The following is a 19,812-nucleotide window of genomic DNA, read 5'->3' as shown; positions in this document are numbered from 1 at the left end:
GGCCAGCCTCTTTATGTTCAACAACATATTGTTACCACATCAACTAAATTCAGCTTCCATTGTCCTATAAGCTAAAGGCCAAACTCTTCTTGACTTGCTGCTACAGCGGCACCGTTGGCTTCAGTGGAGCTACAGGCTTGCAGAATTTGGCTCTAGATTTTCAGGCATTCAAGTCAGGCCTGAGAAAACTTGAGCTCTCCTATGGACAAATGGCAACCCTGAATTTGCCACCTGAAAGGAAAGATCTAGAGACTTTTTAAATTATCTGTAGATAATTTTGACCCTGGTGTCAGAATTCATACAATGTAATTCATTAGCTCGACCTTGGGACCCACCGGAAAGTGCTACTTTCAGGATGAAGAACTCAAAGCACAAGCTCACCTTGAGAGTTCCCTTCCAATCAGAATGATTGATTGGGCCCTGTTCTATTCTTAGATATGCAAACAGCTCTTGCTGGACGCAATGGGGGCTCTACGAATGGCTGGCTGAGGCTGACAGTGGCAGTTCATGGAGATGTTTTCTTTGGTTTCAATCCCAGAGTGTTTGTGTTGAGACCCTGGAGTCTGGCTGTGTTTGGGGTTCAAATGAAGCCCCAGACTCCTACTGAAACTACCAGACCCTCCAGCAGGCCCGATTCATTCAAGGCTCAAACCGCCCTTTCTCTGAGCCCAGGTTGGTTATGAAGTTTGTGAAACAGCCTAAAGCCAACTGAGTTTTATCTTGCTTGGGGCTTATTTTTGGTAACACTAAAGGATCAGCGTGAAAGATGGAAGGTGATGGTCAACATCCTCTGTATCAGAGACGTCATTTGTGTGTGAGGAGCTCAATGGCACGATCCATTGGTTAGCGCATGTGACGGGGAGCTTGGGTTTTAGTCCAGAATCTAACATTTACTCACAGTGCAACTTGTGACATGTCCCTTAACCAATTTGAGCCGCAATTTCCTCATCGGTAAAATGGGGATGAGAGTTGCCCTCCTCATGGGAGTGTTGTGGGAGCCACTCAATCAGTATTTGATCCTGGTGCGTTGGTTACAACAGTGTCACTGCGGGCAGATTGCACTGCTGTAATGGACCGCTCAGAGTAGCTTGCTTTGTGCCTCCTGGCTCACACGGTGCAGTATTGTAATCGGTGAGTGGTCCTACTGAAATCAGTGGAACTACTCCTGGAGTAAGGCACGAATCATTGCCATGAAGGGTGGCAGAGTCCTGCCCTGGGTTTGTAAAAGCCCTTTGACCTGACTTGGAGGCCTTCTGTTTCCATGTACTGTTTCACACGGTCCTGCATATGACTTCATGTAAAATGAGATCACTTTTTACCTCGATGCTACAATTCCTTACATAGACTTCCATGTTTCAGTGGATTAGAAACGAAGGGCCTGCTTCCCATTTATACTAAGGCCCCTTAACCCCTGGCTAATGTAATTTTGGGCCTTTTATCGTGTCAGGGCAGGTTAGGGAGCCTTAGGATAGCGGCCATGAAGGGGTCCTGGGTGGGCGGGGCTAGCCTTGACTTCACTGCTATCATTGCTCTAGCTAGCTTTGATCTAGCTAGATTAAAGCTAACTCAGGTATATCTACACGGGCTCAATCACACTTTCCAACTGCAGTGCAGACATACCCTTAAACTCAGACTTTTTTACTGGTGACCCATTTCACATAGCAAGCCTCTGAGTGTGACCCCCCCCCTTATCAATTAAAAACATGTTTTAATATATTTAACACCATTTAAATGCTGGAGGCAAAGCAGGGTTTGGAGTGGAGGCTGTCAGCGACCCCCCATGTAATAGCCTTGTGACCCCCTGAGGGGTCCCGACCCCCCGTTTGAGAACCCCTGCCCTTAATGGAAACGAGGACCCTGCCCAGCAATTATATTCTCCGCACACCCCAGCTAGTAAGTTTGGGAACCAATTCTCCTCTTGATTTTTTTTTCTCTCCTTTCTGGGTTGCAGAATGAATCGCGCTCCAACCGCCGGGTTTGAATCGGACGTCGGAAGCAAAACTACTCACCACTTTGTTTACCCCGAGAGCTTCCGAGACCTGGCGGAAAATGTCACCATGATTGTGATCCCCTTCAAAACGCTGGACCTGCGCTGGATCGTCAGCGCGCTCACCACGGGCACCATAAACTTGTGAGTAAAGCTGAGGCCAACAGGTGCTCAAGCTGGATGGGGGACATAGCAGCGGTGTCATCATCGTGATGCTTTCTTGGGGGGGGGCAGGATTGTGAGCCACCTTGTTACCCCCTAGCCTCCAGTATGAGGGAGTCCTGGTGGTAACTGGGTATCAGCTCCCTGACACTACCAAGCCTTCGGTCACTCAAGAACTCTCCTCAGGGCTCTGCCAGCCCTTACTTTGCCTGGCAGTTTTACGCTTGGTGCACCCCAGTCCTGGAATGCCTCAGAAGCATCCCTCTCTGGTATCCAACCCCTGTCATTGGACACTCACAGGAACTGCCAGGTTTGCTGTTCCCAAGGGAATGGTATACACACCAGCTCGTGAATCCCCCATTGATTCAAACACTTTCCCAGCACTAAGAAGTATTTATAATCAAAACAAGAATACATTTATCAACAAAGAGCAGAGATTCAAAGATTCAAATGAGTGGTGAGTATGAATATTGGAAGCAGAATTGATTACACAAATAAAACCAAACTTAAAATGTCGGTTACCTTTTCCTGTTTATAGAGTAGATCGGGGTAGGCAACCTATGGCACGGGTGCTGAAGGCAGCACGCTAGCTGATTTTCAGTGGCACTCACACTGCCTGGACCTGGCCACTGGACCGGGGGGCTCTGCATTTTAATTTAATTTTAAATGAAGCTTCTTAAACATTTTAAAAACTTTATTTACTTTACATACAACAATAGTTTGGTTATATGTTATAGACTTATAGAAAGAGACCTTCTAAAAATGTTAAAATGTATTACTGGCATGTGAAACCTTAAATCAGAGTGACTAAATGAAGACTCGGCACACCACTTCTGAAAGGTTGCCGACCCCTGGAATAGATTCTCTCCCAAGGATTCAGACTTTGACAGAGCTGCTGGTTGTCACTCATAAGCAGGATCCAGGTTGTCATGAATACCCCCGCCCTTCAAGGGGTTTTCTCAGTAAGTGGATAACACAGGGATCCTTTATCTTTTGTCTTATACCGTAAAGTTGTGTTTGCACCCCAGAGACAAGACAGCCGCCTGTGGGTTTAGTCTCTGATGTCTTCCCGTGTTGACTTCATAGCCTTTTGTTGATTTGGAATGCAAATGTAGATCCCATTGTGTTTGGCTTAACTTTCAGATGAACCGAGACAGGTGAACAAACATCCTCCATCTAACAGAAAAATTGTTTGCCAACTCTGCCTCTGGACATATCTTCATAACTCCTTAAATATCACCCCTAAATACAGTACCCAGTGTGATGTAAGCTTCCATTAGCCATCTTACACAACCCTTTGTGGATAAATACTATGAAAGCACTGTGTTAGAGGTAGTGAGTTTGTCAGACCTGATAGAGAGTTTCTGTTACTGAGCATTGAATCCTTTGCCATTTGGCATTGAGGGGTTCTCTGGGTCACAATAGTGTGTTAGCACAAAGGGTAACCACAGCACAAGAGAGATGAGGCCAAAAGCCCAGCATGGATCTAAATGCCACCTCTACCTGTGCATCAGAGGATTCCAGTTCTGCAGGCACACTCAGGAGCAGAATTTGGCCCTGCTGCATTTGTTTTCTTGTAACAGTTTGACTTTTGGGCACATTGTTTGGTGTGGGAGTTCAGAGCAGACGACTCCTTGTCCTGTGCACAGCAAAACTGGAAAAATGGTAGAGAATGTTTGCTGCTGCTCTAAATCACCGTGTCCTAGTCAGTTTCCACTTTGATTTCTGGCTTCTTGACCTGGTTTCTGGGACAATGACTCATTTTGGCTGCTCACCTCTAGCCTCTCAGGTGGAGTTTGGGGAGGAAATTAGTGGAAACTGTATATTTTAGCCTTCAGATACACAAGGCTTCTATTGGTCATAGCTGAAGATAGAACTGGCTGGTTGGAGGGACCTCCAGTGGTCCTTCATTATCCATTCTTCCTGCATGGAGCTCACAAGGTGCATCTGGCTCCTAATGCTATCTGTGAGGCTCATGTACTGTGTGATCCATCCTGCTAAGCGCTTCTGAACTCATTATTATCCCCATTTTACACATGAGGCAATTGAGACAGAGAGAGACGGGGGACTTCATCAAAGTCACACAGCACACGAACACCAGAGGCAGAAAAAGAACCAAAGCTACCTAGTACCTAATGAGCTCATTTGGTCAAGTCATTTAATTGGTCTACCTCAGTTTTCCCCATCTGTAAAACAAGGACAGTGATCTCTTAAGTAGTCTACTTCCTTCACAGGAGTCTGGGGAGGATTAATTGGTTTAATGCTTGTAGAGTTCAGAATAGATTTGCATGCACGTATCAGAGATCAGATTATATCCCAAGTATCACTGTATTTGAAAAGTTCAGCAATAATAATGAGGGAATGTCAGAGTAATTATAAAAAGGAGAGTTTCTTCACAGTCTTTCTCTCTTCCTCCAACTCCCAACCCCTCAGTTCTGTCCTCTCCTTCCTTCCCTTCTCCCCACCACATAAAGTAAACCCAGTGTTAGATTTCTTGTGTGATTTCATTTCCTGGTGGGGTATTGTCTCCCATTCTGAAACAGTCTGACATCATCCTATATCAGAGTCTACATATATAGCAAACTGTTTTGCTAGATCTGTGGCTGACAGCTGGAGGACCAAGAAGTTAGTCCCAGGGAGTGGCAAAGAGGAGCGGTCTTAACTCTGCACAGAATTTCCGTAATCTGTCTCCAGCTGTGTGACTCAGGCAGATTCCAGACGTTAAATAAACGGAGCAGAGGAGAAGGGCTCAGAACCACATAGTTTTCCTCCTTCCTGGTGAACAAGGGACCTGCTCCTCATAGCTCAGAAAGAAACCTGCGGCCCAAGGAGACTAGTGACCAGATGTGGGTAGGCAAAGATGCCGTGTCATGGTGCTGTCAGAGCAGACTTGCACCTCTGGGCTAAGCTCGTGGTGTAGCTTAAGCAAGAGAGGATGGACTGCCTCGGTCCCTGACTCCCCTGAGGCCGTGTGCCAGGAGGGGCTCTAACCTCACAGGTGGCTCAGCTGGGTGTGGGTCACTTGGGAGCAGGCCCTGTATGTCACATGCTGAGTAGGACCTGAGCATTCTGGAGGAGACCCAGAGGAACACAGCTCCAGTTGAGTCCACTGCAGGAAAGCCCCCGGGAGTAGATTAAAGGCTCACATCCTCCATCGCTTGGCCGGGCTGCTGAGAGGCAGCAAGCAGAGGCTCTAGAGTGGCTGTGTACATGGGCCTTCAGAAGACAGCACAGGAACACAGAGAGGGGCAGTTCTCCCTTTCACGTGCTGGGACTCTCCTGTGAGGGGGATTGGCGATGAAACAGAAGGGGATGTTCTGGGATCAGCCCTGTGGAGACGGGAACGGGATTGTATCTGCTGAGCTCAACAGATGAGACTAACTATGAGGAGAGACTCAGGATTAGATGTGTGTACCCGGGAAGTATGAACAGTGCATCTAGCCTATGGCCGTGAGCTGGTGAGAGCCAGGTCCTGCTAAAAGATCTGTGTTCTTTCTTCTTCGTTTGATAAACAAATGGAGAGGAAGAGATGCCAGGTGGACCAGAACTTTGTGTCCACCCCCACTGCTCCAGCAGCTACTTCTCACCCTCCCCATCCATGTGATGACCACTGCAGATGAGCTTGGCGAAGGGGCAAGGGCTGCCTCTGAACATCTGCTGAGCTAACCCTGGGTGGAGGGGGAAATTCTTCACTGGAACAACAGTTAGTTGGGGGCTTGTCTACACCACACAGCTTTTAGCGACAAGGCTGTGTCGATACAGCCTTGTTGCTAAAAGTCAGCGTGTGTACACACCCTTTGTCGGTACTTTATCGGCACTTTTGCCGACAAAATTCTTCCAGCCCCACGAGCAGCGTTAGCTATGTCGGCAGGAGAGCGCACCTGCCGACAAAGCCGCATTCACACTGCCGCTTGCATTGGCAAAACTTTTGTCCTTCACGGGGGAGCTTTTTTAAGTACGTGTGAAAGACAGAAGTTTTGTCAACAACTTTGCAGTGTAGATAAGCCCTTGTTGAAAGAATGAAAGAAGCATGAAAGAAGCTTGTGGTTGTACTATATAGTGAAAGCATCCTGCTTCATGTTCCACTTTGGTGCCTTAGCTATGATTCATCACACGTTAACTTGTAGTAAAAATGTGTCACGTCACAAGCAGTCTTTAAGGTGGCAATTTAACTGTTCTTCAGTGACTGTTCTTTGTCAACACTGAACTATGAATACAAATAAAACCAGCTTTTTTTATGCTCATCAATTAGCATACACTGGCCCATCCCTGGGCATGGGTTTTTCTATTATGGAACTGCACGTTACATTTTTCTTAAGTAGGAAGTTATATCCTGGTTATAAATCAGGACTTAAGATGTTTGCCCCATAGCACCCATCATTGATGATGTCCCTGTGCACGCAGAGAGCAAAATCTATGTCAAACTACTTCACTTCTGGGAAAAGTGTTTTTGAAATGTTTTAGCCCTTTGCTCAACCGCAGTGCCTAAAGCAGAGAGGAAAAGTGGAGATTTACATGAATATATTCACCCACTGATGATCAGAGCTGTTTGAAATGTTGCTGAGGAAATCTATTTCTAAAAAAAGTCCAAAATCTGGCCTTTTTCCAAAAATAAGTCTCTCTTTTTTACAGAAACACTTTCAGTTTTCGCAGCTTCCTCTTTTATGATATTTTTTTTTCCTAATCCCACTCTTGCTTGGGAGACAATGTCACGTGCTGGGGATTTTGAAAATCCAAAATTTTCAAAACTGGAAAATCTGTTTCAACAAAGGCGGGGGGTGGAGAACGTCACTTTTGAAAATTGTGATTGGTTTAAGCAAATTAATTAATTAAAAATGCAATTAAAAACTGCAGAAAATAGTTGAAAACCAAAAAATTGGTACATTTTGAAAAGAGGCAGAACAAACCCATCTTTGACTTTTTTCTCAGGTTCATTTCCCTCTTTCTTCTCTCCCCCCCCCCCCAATAACTCTATGGATGATAACAATCTGTGAGAAATTCTGCTCTGAAGTCCTGAACCAGAGCCTATGGAAGTCAACAGAAATCTTTCGAATAATTTAGATCAGGTTCTTAGTTACACCTTTTCAAATCAGTGGAGTCAAGTCACTAGCATTACTCTCGATTTACACCAGTGACTGAGTTCACAGTCTGGCCCTCTGTCTGCAGCTTTGTACTGATTATTATAAAACACAATGGAATCCTCTAATCTGCCTCGTTAAATAATAGGCTTTGAGGCAGGAGTAAATTATTTATTGTTTGTTCATTCATAGAACATATCCCAGCGCTTTGCAGAACATCAGCAGCCAAACAAGCACTTATGGAATAATAAACCAAACAAAGGCAGCAACTGGCGGTGCCTTTGGTTGTGTTTTAAAACAGACGGGGCCCTGCTTCGCAGGCAGACCGCAAGGCCCGCCCTTGCCAAGCTGCCCATCCATTGGGGCTGGCTGCAGCATAGTGGGTATCAATCTCCCTGAGCTGCCAGTCAAACTGAGCGCGAGTCTGGACACAAGAGGCTTCTGTGCAGCCACTGTGCCACTTGATGAAAATCTGGTAAAGAGAATCAGTGGTAAGCTGCCCATGTGGCTTTGTTTCAACCAGCCTGGCCCCAGCTCAGGCCTCACTGTCGGATTGTCAGGGCAGCACTTTTTGTGTCTTAGCAGGTGTAACTGGACCCCTGCTGCCTCCTGATTGCATTCCTCATTCCTCCCTCAGCTTATTTTATGCCTACTAGCTTGTGTGGCTCAGCCTGAAGGCTTTGCTACAGGCCAGTCACGCTGGGCCTGAAAAAACTCCATATTCAATTTGAACGCGCTCTCTTTCAAGCCCAGCTTGTGCCCTCCTGTGGTGATTCCTATCTTAGTCGTGATTTGTCTCTCTCCCATCTGGACTTTAGATGCTCTCGCTTTCCTTTCTGTCAGGGTGCATATATTCACCTGGCCGTGCAAGATCTGGAGTAGACGAGAGGCCCTCAGAATGCAGGAACATTTGACGATCACTAGTTCATGCCTGTTAATCTACCATGTCTCCCAAAGTCCATTCTCTTCGTTCCCCTCACTCATTCGCCTGCTGACTCTTGCAACTCCCAGCAAGGGAGCGCTCTTGCCTTCGCAATCCCGAATATGACCTGAAACCGCCAAGACTTCCCCTGTTAACTCTGGTATCTGTCTAAGCTACAGGGACTATAGTAGAGATAGTTACGGCACCATAACTATATCATCATAACTCCATAGGGTGAGTGCAGCCTACACCAATGGAAGGGGTGTTTCCATTATGGTAGGAGCAGCACCTCCCCAAGCAACGGGAGGCACTGGATTTTTCACGCCCCTGAACGCCGAAGCTATGTTGACCTAAGTTTTAAGGATAGCCCAGATGTAAGAAACAGTAACAAAGGATAATAGAGAAGGGCTAGATAAGCAGATTAATATAGGCATGAGTTAAAACTAGGAAGGAGTTAAAAATATACCTAATAATAAAAAAGAGTTAAAAATAAACTCTAAACATTTAGATCCAACCAATAGGAATCTTGCGGTGGTTTCCTTTCCCTCCTTGGTGGTTTGTTCAGAGGGTGAGCTCTGTCTTGTTATGTTTTAAGGCAAGGATTGAGCATAGTTTAAGGTGCATTCTGAACAACATGAAACCAGTGCTCCAGTTCGCTCTTTCTTCTTGAAAACGTATGGACACTTTACGTGTGTGTGTTGTGGGATCCCTGCACACATGTGACCAGTAGTATTATACCAGAATGGCTTGTGCCTGGGATGTAGAGGAAATCAGGCTTTTCTTTTTGAACACAGGACTCTGGCCTTCACCAAGCCCAGGGACTAGCAAGCACAACTGTAAGGTCTAGCCACCAAAAACTTTACATTAGCAGCTACTGGCAACTTCTGATTCTTCCCAGCTGTTTGAGAGGGGCGGGACAGTGTTCTGAGAGCATGTGGGATGGGGCCAGATACTGTGAGTGGTGGTGTGGGCGGTAACTGACTTTCCATTAGTAACAACTGAATAATAACTGCATGCATCCGCTGAAATTAATGAATCCTATCCAGAATGATTAAGAGGGAGTGAGTCTCCCCCTAGTGGTGAAATGTATGCAAGCCATGCATTAGGCTGAAACAAAACTCCGCAGTTAAGGTGTGCTTCATTTCTGCGTGGTCATTTTTCAGTGAGATGTTGAAATGGTAGCATATTTTCCATGAATTTGTTATATTTATTATTTTCAGTCACCATTATTCTTATTTTAACTTCTTCCTGATATATTTTTTTTAAGAATATACTTTTTTTTTTTAACTTTAAAATACACCTTTCATTTGACTTTTACTAATCTGGGTATTTTTTTCTTTAACAGCACATATGCTCCAGTTCCCCGTAAAATCAAAGTGAAAAGAGACAAGGTGAGTTGTGTCTGTTGGTTTATTTTGTTTGATTAGTCTGTTAATCATCCTGCAGGAATTGCTGCCACAAGATACTCGTGGGACAAATAGCTTGGGAGAATCCAAAGAAGCATGCAAATAATTACGCAAGTAATAAAAATAGCCACAGTTACATTTTTAGCTGGGCTAAAAATTTACAGCCTTGTGGTTCAGCACTTAACCATTTCTGCCCATTAAGAAGGTTTATAGCTTCCTCTGGTACTGATCAGAACCATCTGGCCTATTGGTCTGATCCTATGCAACAATTTGTGTGTTTCTGTTTGACATAGACTGAAGTCTTAGGATAGCACCACTTTAAATGGTGAACAAGATACAGTGTTTAATTTTCCATCAGCAATTGTGCATGCTTTTTTTTTTTTAATTAAATTGCTTGAATTCAAGGGATGATTCTCATTTTCTAGGACAGGAGTTCTCAATCTTTTTTCCATCGCTCCCCCCCAACTTGAAGCCTCTGTCTTATATAATGAGACTTTCCAGTGTGCTCTAGGGGGGAGGGATAGCTCAGTGGTTTGAGCATTGGCCTGCTAAACCCAGGGTTGTGAGTTCAATCCTTGAGGGAGCCATTTAGGGATCTGGGGCAAAAATCAGTAGTTGGTCCTGCTAGTGAAGGCAGGGGGCTGGACTCAATGACCTTTCAAGGTCCCTTCCAGTTCTAGGAGATAGGATATCTCCTATTATTAACTGGGGCCCATTTAATATGTTGATTCTGGTGAAGGGGATTCTACTTTAAATAAATCAGTTGTTTGAGTTGACAGTCTAACAGTGCATAGGCCAGGAAACCTGTCAGAAGCACGTACCTTATTATTCACAAAGTTTTCAGGCAGTATTTCTCGATTTCAGCATTAAAGAGTGCTAGTCTGGGTTGGGACCCTGTGATCCAGTTTGCAGTGCCACTCAGTGAAATTTGGCCCCGCTGCCCCTCCACCAGGACAGAAGGGCAGAGAGGCAAAATTTCAGGAAGTGGCATTGCAACCCCGTGAGTGAGTAGGAAGGATCGCTGCCCTCCACCCCAGAAAGTTTGGTATGCCTCCCTAAGAGAGCGCCCCCTCCTCACCCCCACCCCATTGAGAACTGCTATTCTAGGGAACTCTTTCTTTGTATGCACAAGAGGAAGACAGGTAAACTTTAAACAAATCAGAGGATGAAGTTAATGAAAAACTCCTAATGATTTCAATGGCTATTGGATCAGGCCTACAGAGCATAGTCAGCCTGGGGAATTCATTTACCATAAAGAGGTCAAACGGATGTTTCATGCTTCAGGGTATACCTTGAATACTGCATGATTTCACAGGTGAACAATGGGTCATTTCACCTACCTCTGACTTAAGACTACTGCTGGAGGAGGATTCCAGCCCCCACAGTTCATTGATTTAGTCTGGTATTGTGTGTTCCAAATCCACTACAGAAAAACTTGGGTAGCATACAGTGGGTTGTGGGGAGTAATTAAAGGCAGGGAGAGAATCAGACCTTTATTTTCAGATAGCCATTGCAAGCCTTTGGAGTCCATTAAGCAGGAGACTTTCAGAAGCACCAAAGCAGTTGAGGAGCACAAGTGCCATTGACGTGAATAGAACTTGTGCCCCTAAACCCCTTAGGCACTTCTGAAAGTCTCTCCCTAAAACTACAAGTACAATCTTGGAGCCTTGAAATTTCAGCTGCCCTAAGGGAATGGATGGAGTTTTGTAACAAACATTCCTTTCCTGCAGAGTAGGTGGAAACTGAATTTTCCAGTGCCATGAACGGTCTCCTCCTTGGGCACTGTTCCCCAATATAGACAGAAGAGGCTAGAGGTTCTTGAATTTGATCTCATGTGTCTATTTGATTTTTTTTGTCACATAATTAAATTAGAAAAATACAGTGAATCTGTTTTAGGTATGCCAATTATTCATGGTCCCGTCGCTGCTAAAATGTAGGGCCCACCTTAAGAAACATGCCGGGAAGCATAATCTAGTGGTTAAAGCACTATGAGTCAGGAGACCTGGGAGCTGCCACAGACTTCAGGTATGATCTAAGGCAAATCCCTCTGCCTCCGTTCTCCTGCTGTAACCAATGGGGAAATGATGATACAGTAGGTCCCTATCTGTCATTAATGAACCCTCACATCTGTAAAGCTCTTTTGAGATGGTCTAAGAGAAGGTGTTAAGCTACCGTTAGTATAGAACACAGGCCCTGGGCGTAGCTGGCAAAGTCAGAAGTCGTCCCAAGTGGCTTTTAATTGATGTGCCAAGCCATCCAGCACCTTTGCATTGCCTTGTCCCAATAGCCCTGTTCAGAGTTGCATCCTCCAAGAACATGGCATGGATTTGGGAAGGAAGTGACATGATTTCTCCAGCAAGGCAGTGAGGGTTTCAAGAAAGGAATGACCAAGGGTGCTGAAGCAGATTAAGCCTGGGCGGAGGCTGTGTGGCATGTCCTGGCAGAAAGAACAGCAGCACCTCAGAGCATCGGTGTAGAAATAGGCTTCCTCCCTCACCCTGGAAACTGTAAAACACCCAGTGAGAAGATATTACACAGAGATATCTGCAATTAACCCCTGACTCGCTGTAAAAAGGCAAACCTGAAGCTAACCAGATCCCTTGCTGTCCCTCCCATCACAAACTCGGCATGGGAGGGCCCAGCGGGGCTGGAATGGAAAACCCTAGCCTTAGCCAGCATTGCAGATGATGGAGGCGTGAGGAGTGGATGTTGCCTTTCCACTCCGCTCTGAATGGGGAGCGATCCCACAGGGAAGGGGAACAGAACGGACTGTCCAGGGACTGTTCTAGGCCTGAGTCTGCCAGTGCAGCCCGGGAATGGGGGATGATGCTCTTGAGGAGTTGCCAAGCACAGCTCTGCTGAGACTCTGCTCTGAGGGAAGGATTTGGGGCAATGCATAGAACCAGGAGCTATAACACTTGCTGCTCTTTGGAACTTTCCAGCCAGGGACCTCTGTGTGCTATGTACGTATTAATCTGCCCCATAATTCCCCTGTGAGGCAGGTGGGTGTGATTGGTGCTGTACAAAAACAGAGGTTCCGGAACTTGCTCAGAACCGCACATTGAGACTGAAGCTGAGCCAGAAATAGAAGTCCAGGCCCAGATCCTCAGCTAGGGTCAATTTTTCTCCCCACCCACCCTAACTGTCCTGTTAGGGAACAGCCACTGTTTCTTACGAACTATGAATGCAACTCTCGGATTCTCCACAGATCCTGGTCTATCACCCAGTTTTTATCAAATATGTTTATGACCACTGGCTGCAGCATCATGGAAGATACCCCTCGACAGGCATTCTGTCAGTGATATTTGCACTCCACCTGTGTGATGAGGTAAAGACCAGACTGTTCCATTCCTCACTTCACTGTACACTGATACTATGTTGGGGTCAAGGGCTGTAATTGTAGCAGATGCTAACACGAGAGCCCTAGATAATTGTTCATCTCTATCGGCCTCTTTCCATCTTTGCTTCCTCTTACTTCAAGTTTCCTTCAGCGTTTGAGTTCAGCTGTTAGACAAGATGTGTCTGTGAGTCGGAGATAACATGGAAACAGTCGCAAATATAAATGAATTCTCAAACAAAGTAAAAAAACATGATTAAGCATTAGGGTTTGAAGTGCATTTCAGAGGAGTCCAATTAAACACAAGAAGTCCTCAGCCTGCTTGATCTCATGTAATCCATATGCCCCTTCTGTGTATGGCAGATGGCCAGTTTCCTAGTACCTTTTGCTTTCTGGGCCTGGGAGTTTATACAGTGGGGACAATTCCCTGCACTCCAGGAATTGCTGGGTGAAATTCTCTAGCCTGGGGGGCATGGGCAGTGCGTTGTATAGACTGGGGAAGGCTGTGCCTCCACAAACAGCCTGGCGTGGCCCTGCCCACGCTCCTCCCCGAAGCCCTGTTTGCCCTTGGCCCCAGCCCAAGCAGATTGCTTCTCTTCAGGGAAGCAGCGTGCTAGGGCTAGGGTGGCTGGGGGGCGAGGCTGGAGGCACTGTGGTAGGGGGCCAGGGGGGCGCGCGCTGCCTGCTCGGGGCCGGGGGGGATTCGCACCACCCACCCTATGCGCCGAGGCTGGGGGCTGGCAGTTGCAGGGAGGAGTGGGGCTCAGGTGGGGGAAGAGGGAGGGGGTCCTCAGGCAGTGGGGGGGGGCAGCATCCCCCGGCCAGCGGTTCACCCGCCGCCCATGCAGGGGGAGGGGAGGGGAAGAGGAGGCTCCAGTTCTCTCTGCCCCTATCCCTAGCAGCTGGGCCGAAAATTCTAGCCTGGGATGAGATGCAGCCTGCAAAATGTCAGTGGAGTTGCTTGTTTCTTTCTTGCAAGATATATTTCTTTCTTGGAAATATGTTTATGAAGGAAATCCAAATCCACAGATGAATAACCTTAACCTGCTATGAAATATTACTGTTGTACTACAGAACCAATGCAGCGCAGAGCACTTACCTGGGGGTAAAATGTATATAAGGTGGAGTCCTGAAGTCCTCACTCAGTCTAACTCTCCCTTGCGTTAATACTTAACTGAGGACTGAGCAGGAGTTGTAGGGTTTGACCACAGTGCCAATAAAGTACCCATCATGCCTTTGGGTATTGATGCCCATGCAGCCGGAGCTCTGGATAGGCACCTAAATGTGCCTAGACAAGAGTTGTCATTTGGAAAAGCCCAATTAAATATGGTAGAGAGGGGCCAAGAATTTCTCCTGTCTTTGAGGTCTTCACTCAGTAGAGAAGGGATTTTCCACCTAGGGCTCATGATTCCTGGGATCAAAAACTGGTTTAGTCTGTCATGACCACCCAGTTCTTTCAATGTTGCTAAGTGGCAGGGAAGTCCTGGCTAGGCGGAGAGGGGTTCCAGGAAGACTCCGGTATGGAAAAGGAGGTCCCAGTATGATTTCCTTAGATTGAAAGCTCTTTGGGGCAGGGACTGTCTTTTTTTTTTTTTCTGTTTGTTCAGAACCTAGCACAACTGGGGCCTGGTCCGTGACTGATGTGCCTAGGAGCTATCACAATATCAGTAATAAATAAGAGCAGTGCAGAAAAGGTTGAGAATCACCAGATTTTCCTCCAAATGTCAGTTAAGAACACACCAAGCCAAAGGCAAAGTCTTTCCGGATGTAACATTTTTCATTCTCTCTCTTGTTAGGTGGATGTGTACGGTTTTGGAGCAGACAGCAATGGCAACTGGCATCATTACTGGGAAAACAACGCTGCCGGGGGGGCTTTTCGGCAAACCATGGTCCATGATGGGGATTTCGAGTCCAATATCACTTTGACTCTTGCCTCTATTGACAAAATACGTTTTTTCAAGGGCAGATGACCCTTACCATAGACAGTGATTTGTGGCTGCAATTTCCAGCAGGGGTCAGTTACTGACGTGTTTGAAGTGGCTTATCGAAGATGATCTTGGGAGCTGACCATATTTGAATATCCGACTCTGCAGCTGAGGACGTGTGTGTCTCACTGCTGTGACGATCATTGAATGAAAGTAGCATGCAGTATTGGTTCCATACTGCACTTGATTTCCTTATTTGAGAATTGAGACGTTGGGGACTTAAGGATCAGTTATGGGGAATAAATGATGTGTGGAATCACAGGGGATGTATGGAATTGTTCAGTCTTGAAATACTGGGAGAGATGTGCCTCTTGCTGTTAGGGTAAACTAGGGGATCATTTTCTAGGAATTACTGTATGTGTATGTGCTTTCCTTACATAAGGCAGGAATGCCCTGAAGAGGAGAGGTGAAAACAGCTTCCTGAATGTCACACCAACATGGCTGGCTGTGAACACTGTAGTAAGGATTACCTCAAAAGAACACGTTCCCTTATTCTGCTGTTGATCTTTTCTTTAAACCATCTCTTCTCTTCACTGTCTCATTTTTGGTTCTGCATTATATTATGGACAAAGGTGATGTACCTGACTCGCAAGGTGTAATGGCTACTTTTGGCAATGTATCAATCCACATTGAGAAATTCTGGATCAAATCCTTCATCTCCAGTTAACTGCATATTTTAATGTAGCATCCTACACAGCCATAATGAGACGAAGAAAAACAAAATAAGTTTGATTGAAAATGCCAGCAAAAATTGGCCTTTTTAGCCACTGGTTTGTTTGAGTTTCTTTAAATATAATTGTATTTTATTTTATTTTTGATAGATACTCTGAATGCTAATTTTTGTTGAATCCATTCAAGGTAGAGCAGTGGACGTTTTTTTTCTTTCAGTGGTTTACATGTGCCTTTTATATTTGTGCAACAGATATAATTTTTTTTAAAGGCGAAAATCCCTAAATTAAAATTTTTATAGGAAAAAAAATTAACCAAAGCTTAGTCTCTACATGGTATCATTTTGTATTCTAAACTAGTAATGACATCTCCTGTATTCTACTTGACGAGGGGAAAAAACCAAGGGTAATTTTTAAAGGTAACTTTTACCTTTTTTTTGTTTTTAAAAAAAAAAAGAGAAAAAAATCCAAAAATTGATAGGACATTTTTTATTCTATTTTTTACAACTTAGCAGGTGATAGCTATTTAAATGTATTCAGGTGAAAGTATCAGGCACAAGGATGGGAGCTATAAGAGTGAACAGAACTGCATGGGCATCTACCAGGGCATATCCTCTATATATTGATTCTACGGTATGATCCAGACCTCGGAAAGATTTGTATCTTTAGAGAACTGTATATATTAACATTATTACTTCTATGCAGCAAGGAGTGAATAAGAAATATTGTATTGGAGATTTTGTCTACACAGATTCTTCCTAAAATCTATTTGACCTTCATTTCTGTTGTTCATTGATATTTTAAACATGAGTTAAAGTATGAAATCGGGAGGGGAGGGTGATTTGAGGACGGTAGCACTTGCTTCATAATATCATGAAGATGGGATTCAAGGAATCTATGAACCATATCCCATACCCAGGGAAGCCAGTGCCAGTCTTTCCAATGAACTTCAGTGGGCTCTGGAGCAGATCCTGAAAGAGCTGCTGGTTTGATATTTTTCTTATTTGGTTGTTTTTTATTTATTTATTTTTATTGTGGTGACAGGAATCTGTGGTAATTTAAACACATACCAACTAACTAAGAAATAGCATGTTCATTCATTAGCCAATTTGGTGGCAGTGTCTGTTTTAGTTACCACTATGTCAGTACTATAGGTGAAAGCCTGGCCCCGCTGAAGTCAATGGAGTTTTGCCATTGACTTCAATAAGGTTTAGGTTGGATATAGGAAAAGCTATTTCACAAGGAGGGTGGTGGTAAAGCACTGGAATGGGTTACCTAGGGAGGTGGTGGAATCTCCTTCCTTAGAGGTTTTTAAGGTCAGGCTTGACAAAGCCCTGGCTGGGATGATTTAGTTGGGGATTGGTCCTGCTTTGCGCAAGGGGTTGGACTAGATGACCTCCTGAGGTCCCTTCCAACCCTGATATTCTATGATTTTAAGGCCAGGATTTCAGCCCCACATTTTTTTGCCGTGTCTGGTTTTTCTGAGTATGCGTACATTCAGATTTATAATGCCATGGCAAGATCAGTCCAATTCTCTCTATTTATGACCTCCATCCTCCAACCACTTGCCAGTGTGAGTAACTTTACACATGCCAGCTGGCCCACTGGATTCACAGAATATGAAGGACAAGCTTCACACACTTCATTTTCACAGTAGCTGCCAACCTTTTCCATAACAGGACACCCCGCACACACACCCACGACTCTCCATCCGTTTACCCATGACACCCTCCCTTTAGCAATAGGGGAAGATCAGAGTTCTCGAAACCCGACACCTGTTAGTAACCCCGATATTGAGAGCTGCTGTCGTAGAAAGATGGCCAAGAGAGCCACGCTCATGCATGTTTCCAGGATAAGGGCATGATTCTGCAGTTGTAACAAAACTTATTTTCTCTTCTAAAATCATTTTGTAGAAGAATGAACAATATCCACCGGAATCATATTTTTAATATTACCACTTTTTAATGATTATTATAATTCAGTGTTTCCCAGGCAGGTGACAAACCACCCTGTTTCCCTCGGAATGGTTGATTTTAAAAAAATACTCTGAGAATTTGATTTAACAGCAGTGTAATCTTTTCAGCCTGTACTTTAGTGGCTGGGTTTTGCAGACACATGTACAACATGAACGCTATTTTTGCATTTCTTTTGTAAATGAGAAAGTTTGCTGATAAATTCCCTGTATATTTAAGTCATTTCTGGGAGAGACTTTCAAAGGCGCTCCTGGCAGTTCGGCAACGAACTGCCATTGGCTTGTAATATATGTTGGCAGTTTGGGGTCAAACTCCAATTGAAAATCAATGGGATCTGGTTATCTAACTTCCAGTTTGCTCTGATCATCCAACTGGTTTCTAAGTGAAGAGGCAGCAAAAGAGGACACTGGAGAATTCCATTCCCGCTGCCAGTATTTTCAACTGTCGTCCTGCTAGGAACTGAGAACTTTCTTTTTTTTTAAAAAAAAAAAGCTATAACATTAAATCTTGAACTGCATTTGCTACCAATGCACAATCTCCAAAGCACTTCTTGATTGCATGGTTTGTTTTTAACCAAAATGAATTTCTTGAGCTTTTTTTTTTTTTTGCTTTTTTTTGATCTCCAGATGCTTCTTCCTAGTTCTCTTTCTTTGGAGCACATTGATTATTCTCATCAGTCTCTCTCTGATTGAGGGGAGTCTGGGTCACTCATACTTCGACATTTTATTTATTGTTGAATTTTTCAATTCAGTGAGAATCAAAATAAATTTTTTATTCTAATCAATCAGATTGTCAAAGGTGTCTCTATCTGTACACCCTCGACTGTTGTCTGTCTGAGTGGTGTTATCATGAATTCCCAAAGGTAGTTTCCTGTGATGGTCACTGTAACTGGGTCTTAATCTGCCAAAGTTTCTTTCCTTCCCCCACTCAACCAAACCATCACAACTCATGCCTACTCTCCCCTTCAATTTAACTCATAGTTAGACTCATAAGAATGGCCATACTGGATCAGACCAAAGGTCCATCTAGCCCAGTATCCTGTTTTCTGACAGTGGCCAATGCCAGGTGCCCCAGAGGGAGTGAACAGAACAGTTAATCATCAAATGATCCCCTGTCGTCCATTCCCAGCTTCTGGCAAACAGAGGCTAGGGACACCATCCCTGCCCATCCTGGCTAATAGCCATGGATGGGCCTATCCTTCATGAATTTATCTAGTTCTTTTTTGAATCCTGTTAAAATCTTGGCCTCTGCATTCTCCAGACTCAGCAATCCATTCTGCCCCTTATGGCCACCTAATTCTCTCTTAAGAATTTGCTCCTGCCTCCTGCTTCATGTAGCTCCAGGCTTTTGCCTTTGGCTAACAGGGAAAGCTTCTTCCCCCCTGCCTCTGGATCTCATGCAGAAGCATCTCTACAGGCGGTTAGATGTATTCCCATTCCCCTTATATCAGGCCCCAGAACACTCTGAGCAGGGAAGCTTTGCCAGGCCCACCCGAGTCTCTTTAGCAAACCCTAGTCTTTGACAGAGCAGACACCCTCTTAAAGGATGCCCTGTCCTCAAGCTACCATCGTATGGACCATGTCTCGCGGTATGTCAGCCAAAAACCTCCCAACTCCCTATGTAATAATGTTATCTCCTCAAGGGGCGGGGGCTAGGCCAAACCTGAGTGATGCTGCAGCCCTGTGCTCCACCCACTCAGATTTGGAAGGGATGGGCACATGGGCTCATGGGTCAGGCTGCTGGTATGGAGGGGGGATGCTGAAGAGGAGAGTCAGGAAGGGGGTTGGGTAAACCTCCCTGAAATCAGTTTGAAAATGTTGGTCAGAATGGCTACCATTGCCTGACCCAACCCCATCACCTGGGATGCAGACAATTAGAAGGCCTGAGCCCAACTCTTCTTAAAGGGCCAGCCCAATTGTGACTGTTGCCTATTGTGAGAGGCGCTGTCAGGGCTGGCTTTTTGAACCCATTAAAGCTCTTTGTCTGCAATAAGCTTTACACGGGTTTGCCCGCAAAAGGTTCCTTACTGGGTGTGACGTTACCCTCTGGTGTTAGCCGAACCCCCATTCCTGGGCACAGCCTCTGACACGTAAGCTGCTCCTTGGATTGTGCAACCAAATGACACTAGCCAAGATCTCCGGTCCCAGACACAACCCTAGGAACCTCCGTCTTGCAGTGTCCAGTTATGCCCGGTGGATGCTGCAAGCTTATATGAGTTCGTTAATTTAACAAAGAAATTAATATGTGCCAGGCTTGTTATCCCAAGGGGAGTCTCTGACACGCTTCAAACCAAA

General features: G+C 45.1%; 1 protein-coding gene across 6 annotated transcripts in view; it reads left to right on the top strand.

Moving 5' to 3' along the window:
• ST3GAL1 (ST3 beta-galactoside alpha-2,3-sialyltransferase 1) overlaps positions 1-16,001 on the top strand; it is a 112,886-nt gene extending 96,885 nt beyond the window's left edge. For 5 of the 6 annotated variants that reach the window (XM_039524978.1, XM_039524975.1, XM_039524977.1 and 2 more), the window contains 4 exons: positions 1,952-2,131; positions 9,495-9,540; positions 12,764-12,883; positions 14,689-16,001. In XM_039524978.1, the coding sequence (XP_039380912.1) occupies positions 1,952-2,131; positions 9,495-9,540; positions 12,764-12,883; positions 14,689-14,862 (520 nt within the window). In that variant the 3' untranslated portion in view covers positions 14,863-16,001. The remainder of the gene's footprint in view (positions 1-1,951; positions 2,132-9,494; positions 9,541-12,763; positions 12,884-14,688) is intronic. The other variant, XM_039524980.1, reaches the window with a different exon arrangement.
• The last annotated feature ends 3,811 nt before the right edge of the window (positions 16,002-19,812 follow it).

This window comes from Mauremys reevesii, linkage group 2 (assembly GCF_016161935.1).
Source record: "Mauremys reevesii isolate NIE-2019 linkage group 2, ASM1616193v1, whole genome shotgun sequence".
Lineage (NCBI taxonomy): Eukaryota > Metazoa > Chordata > Testudines > Geoemydidae > Mauremys > Mauremys reevesii.
Note: the sequence above shows the minus strand (reverse complement) of the source record. Positions and strands in the feature narration are given on the sequence as shown.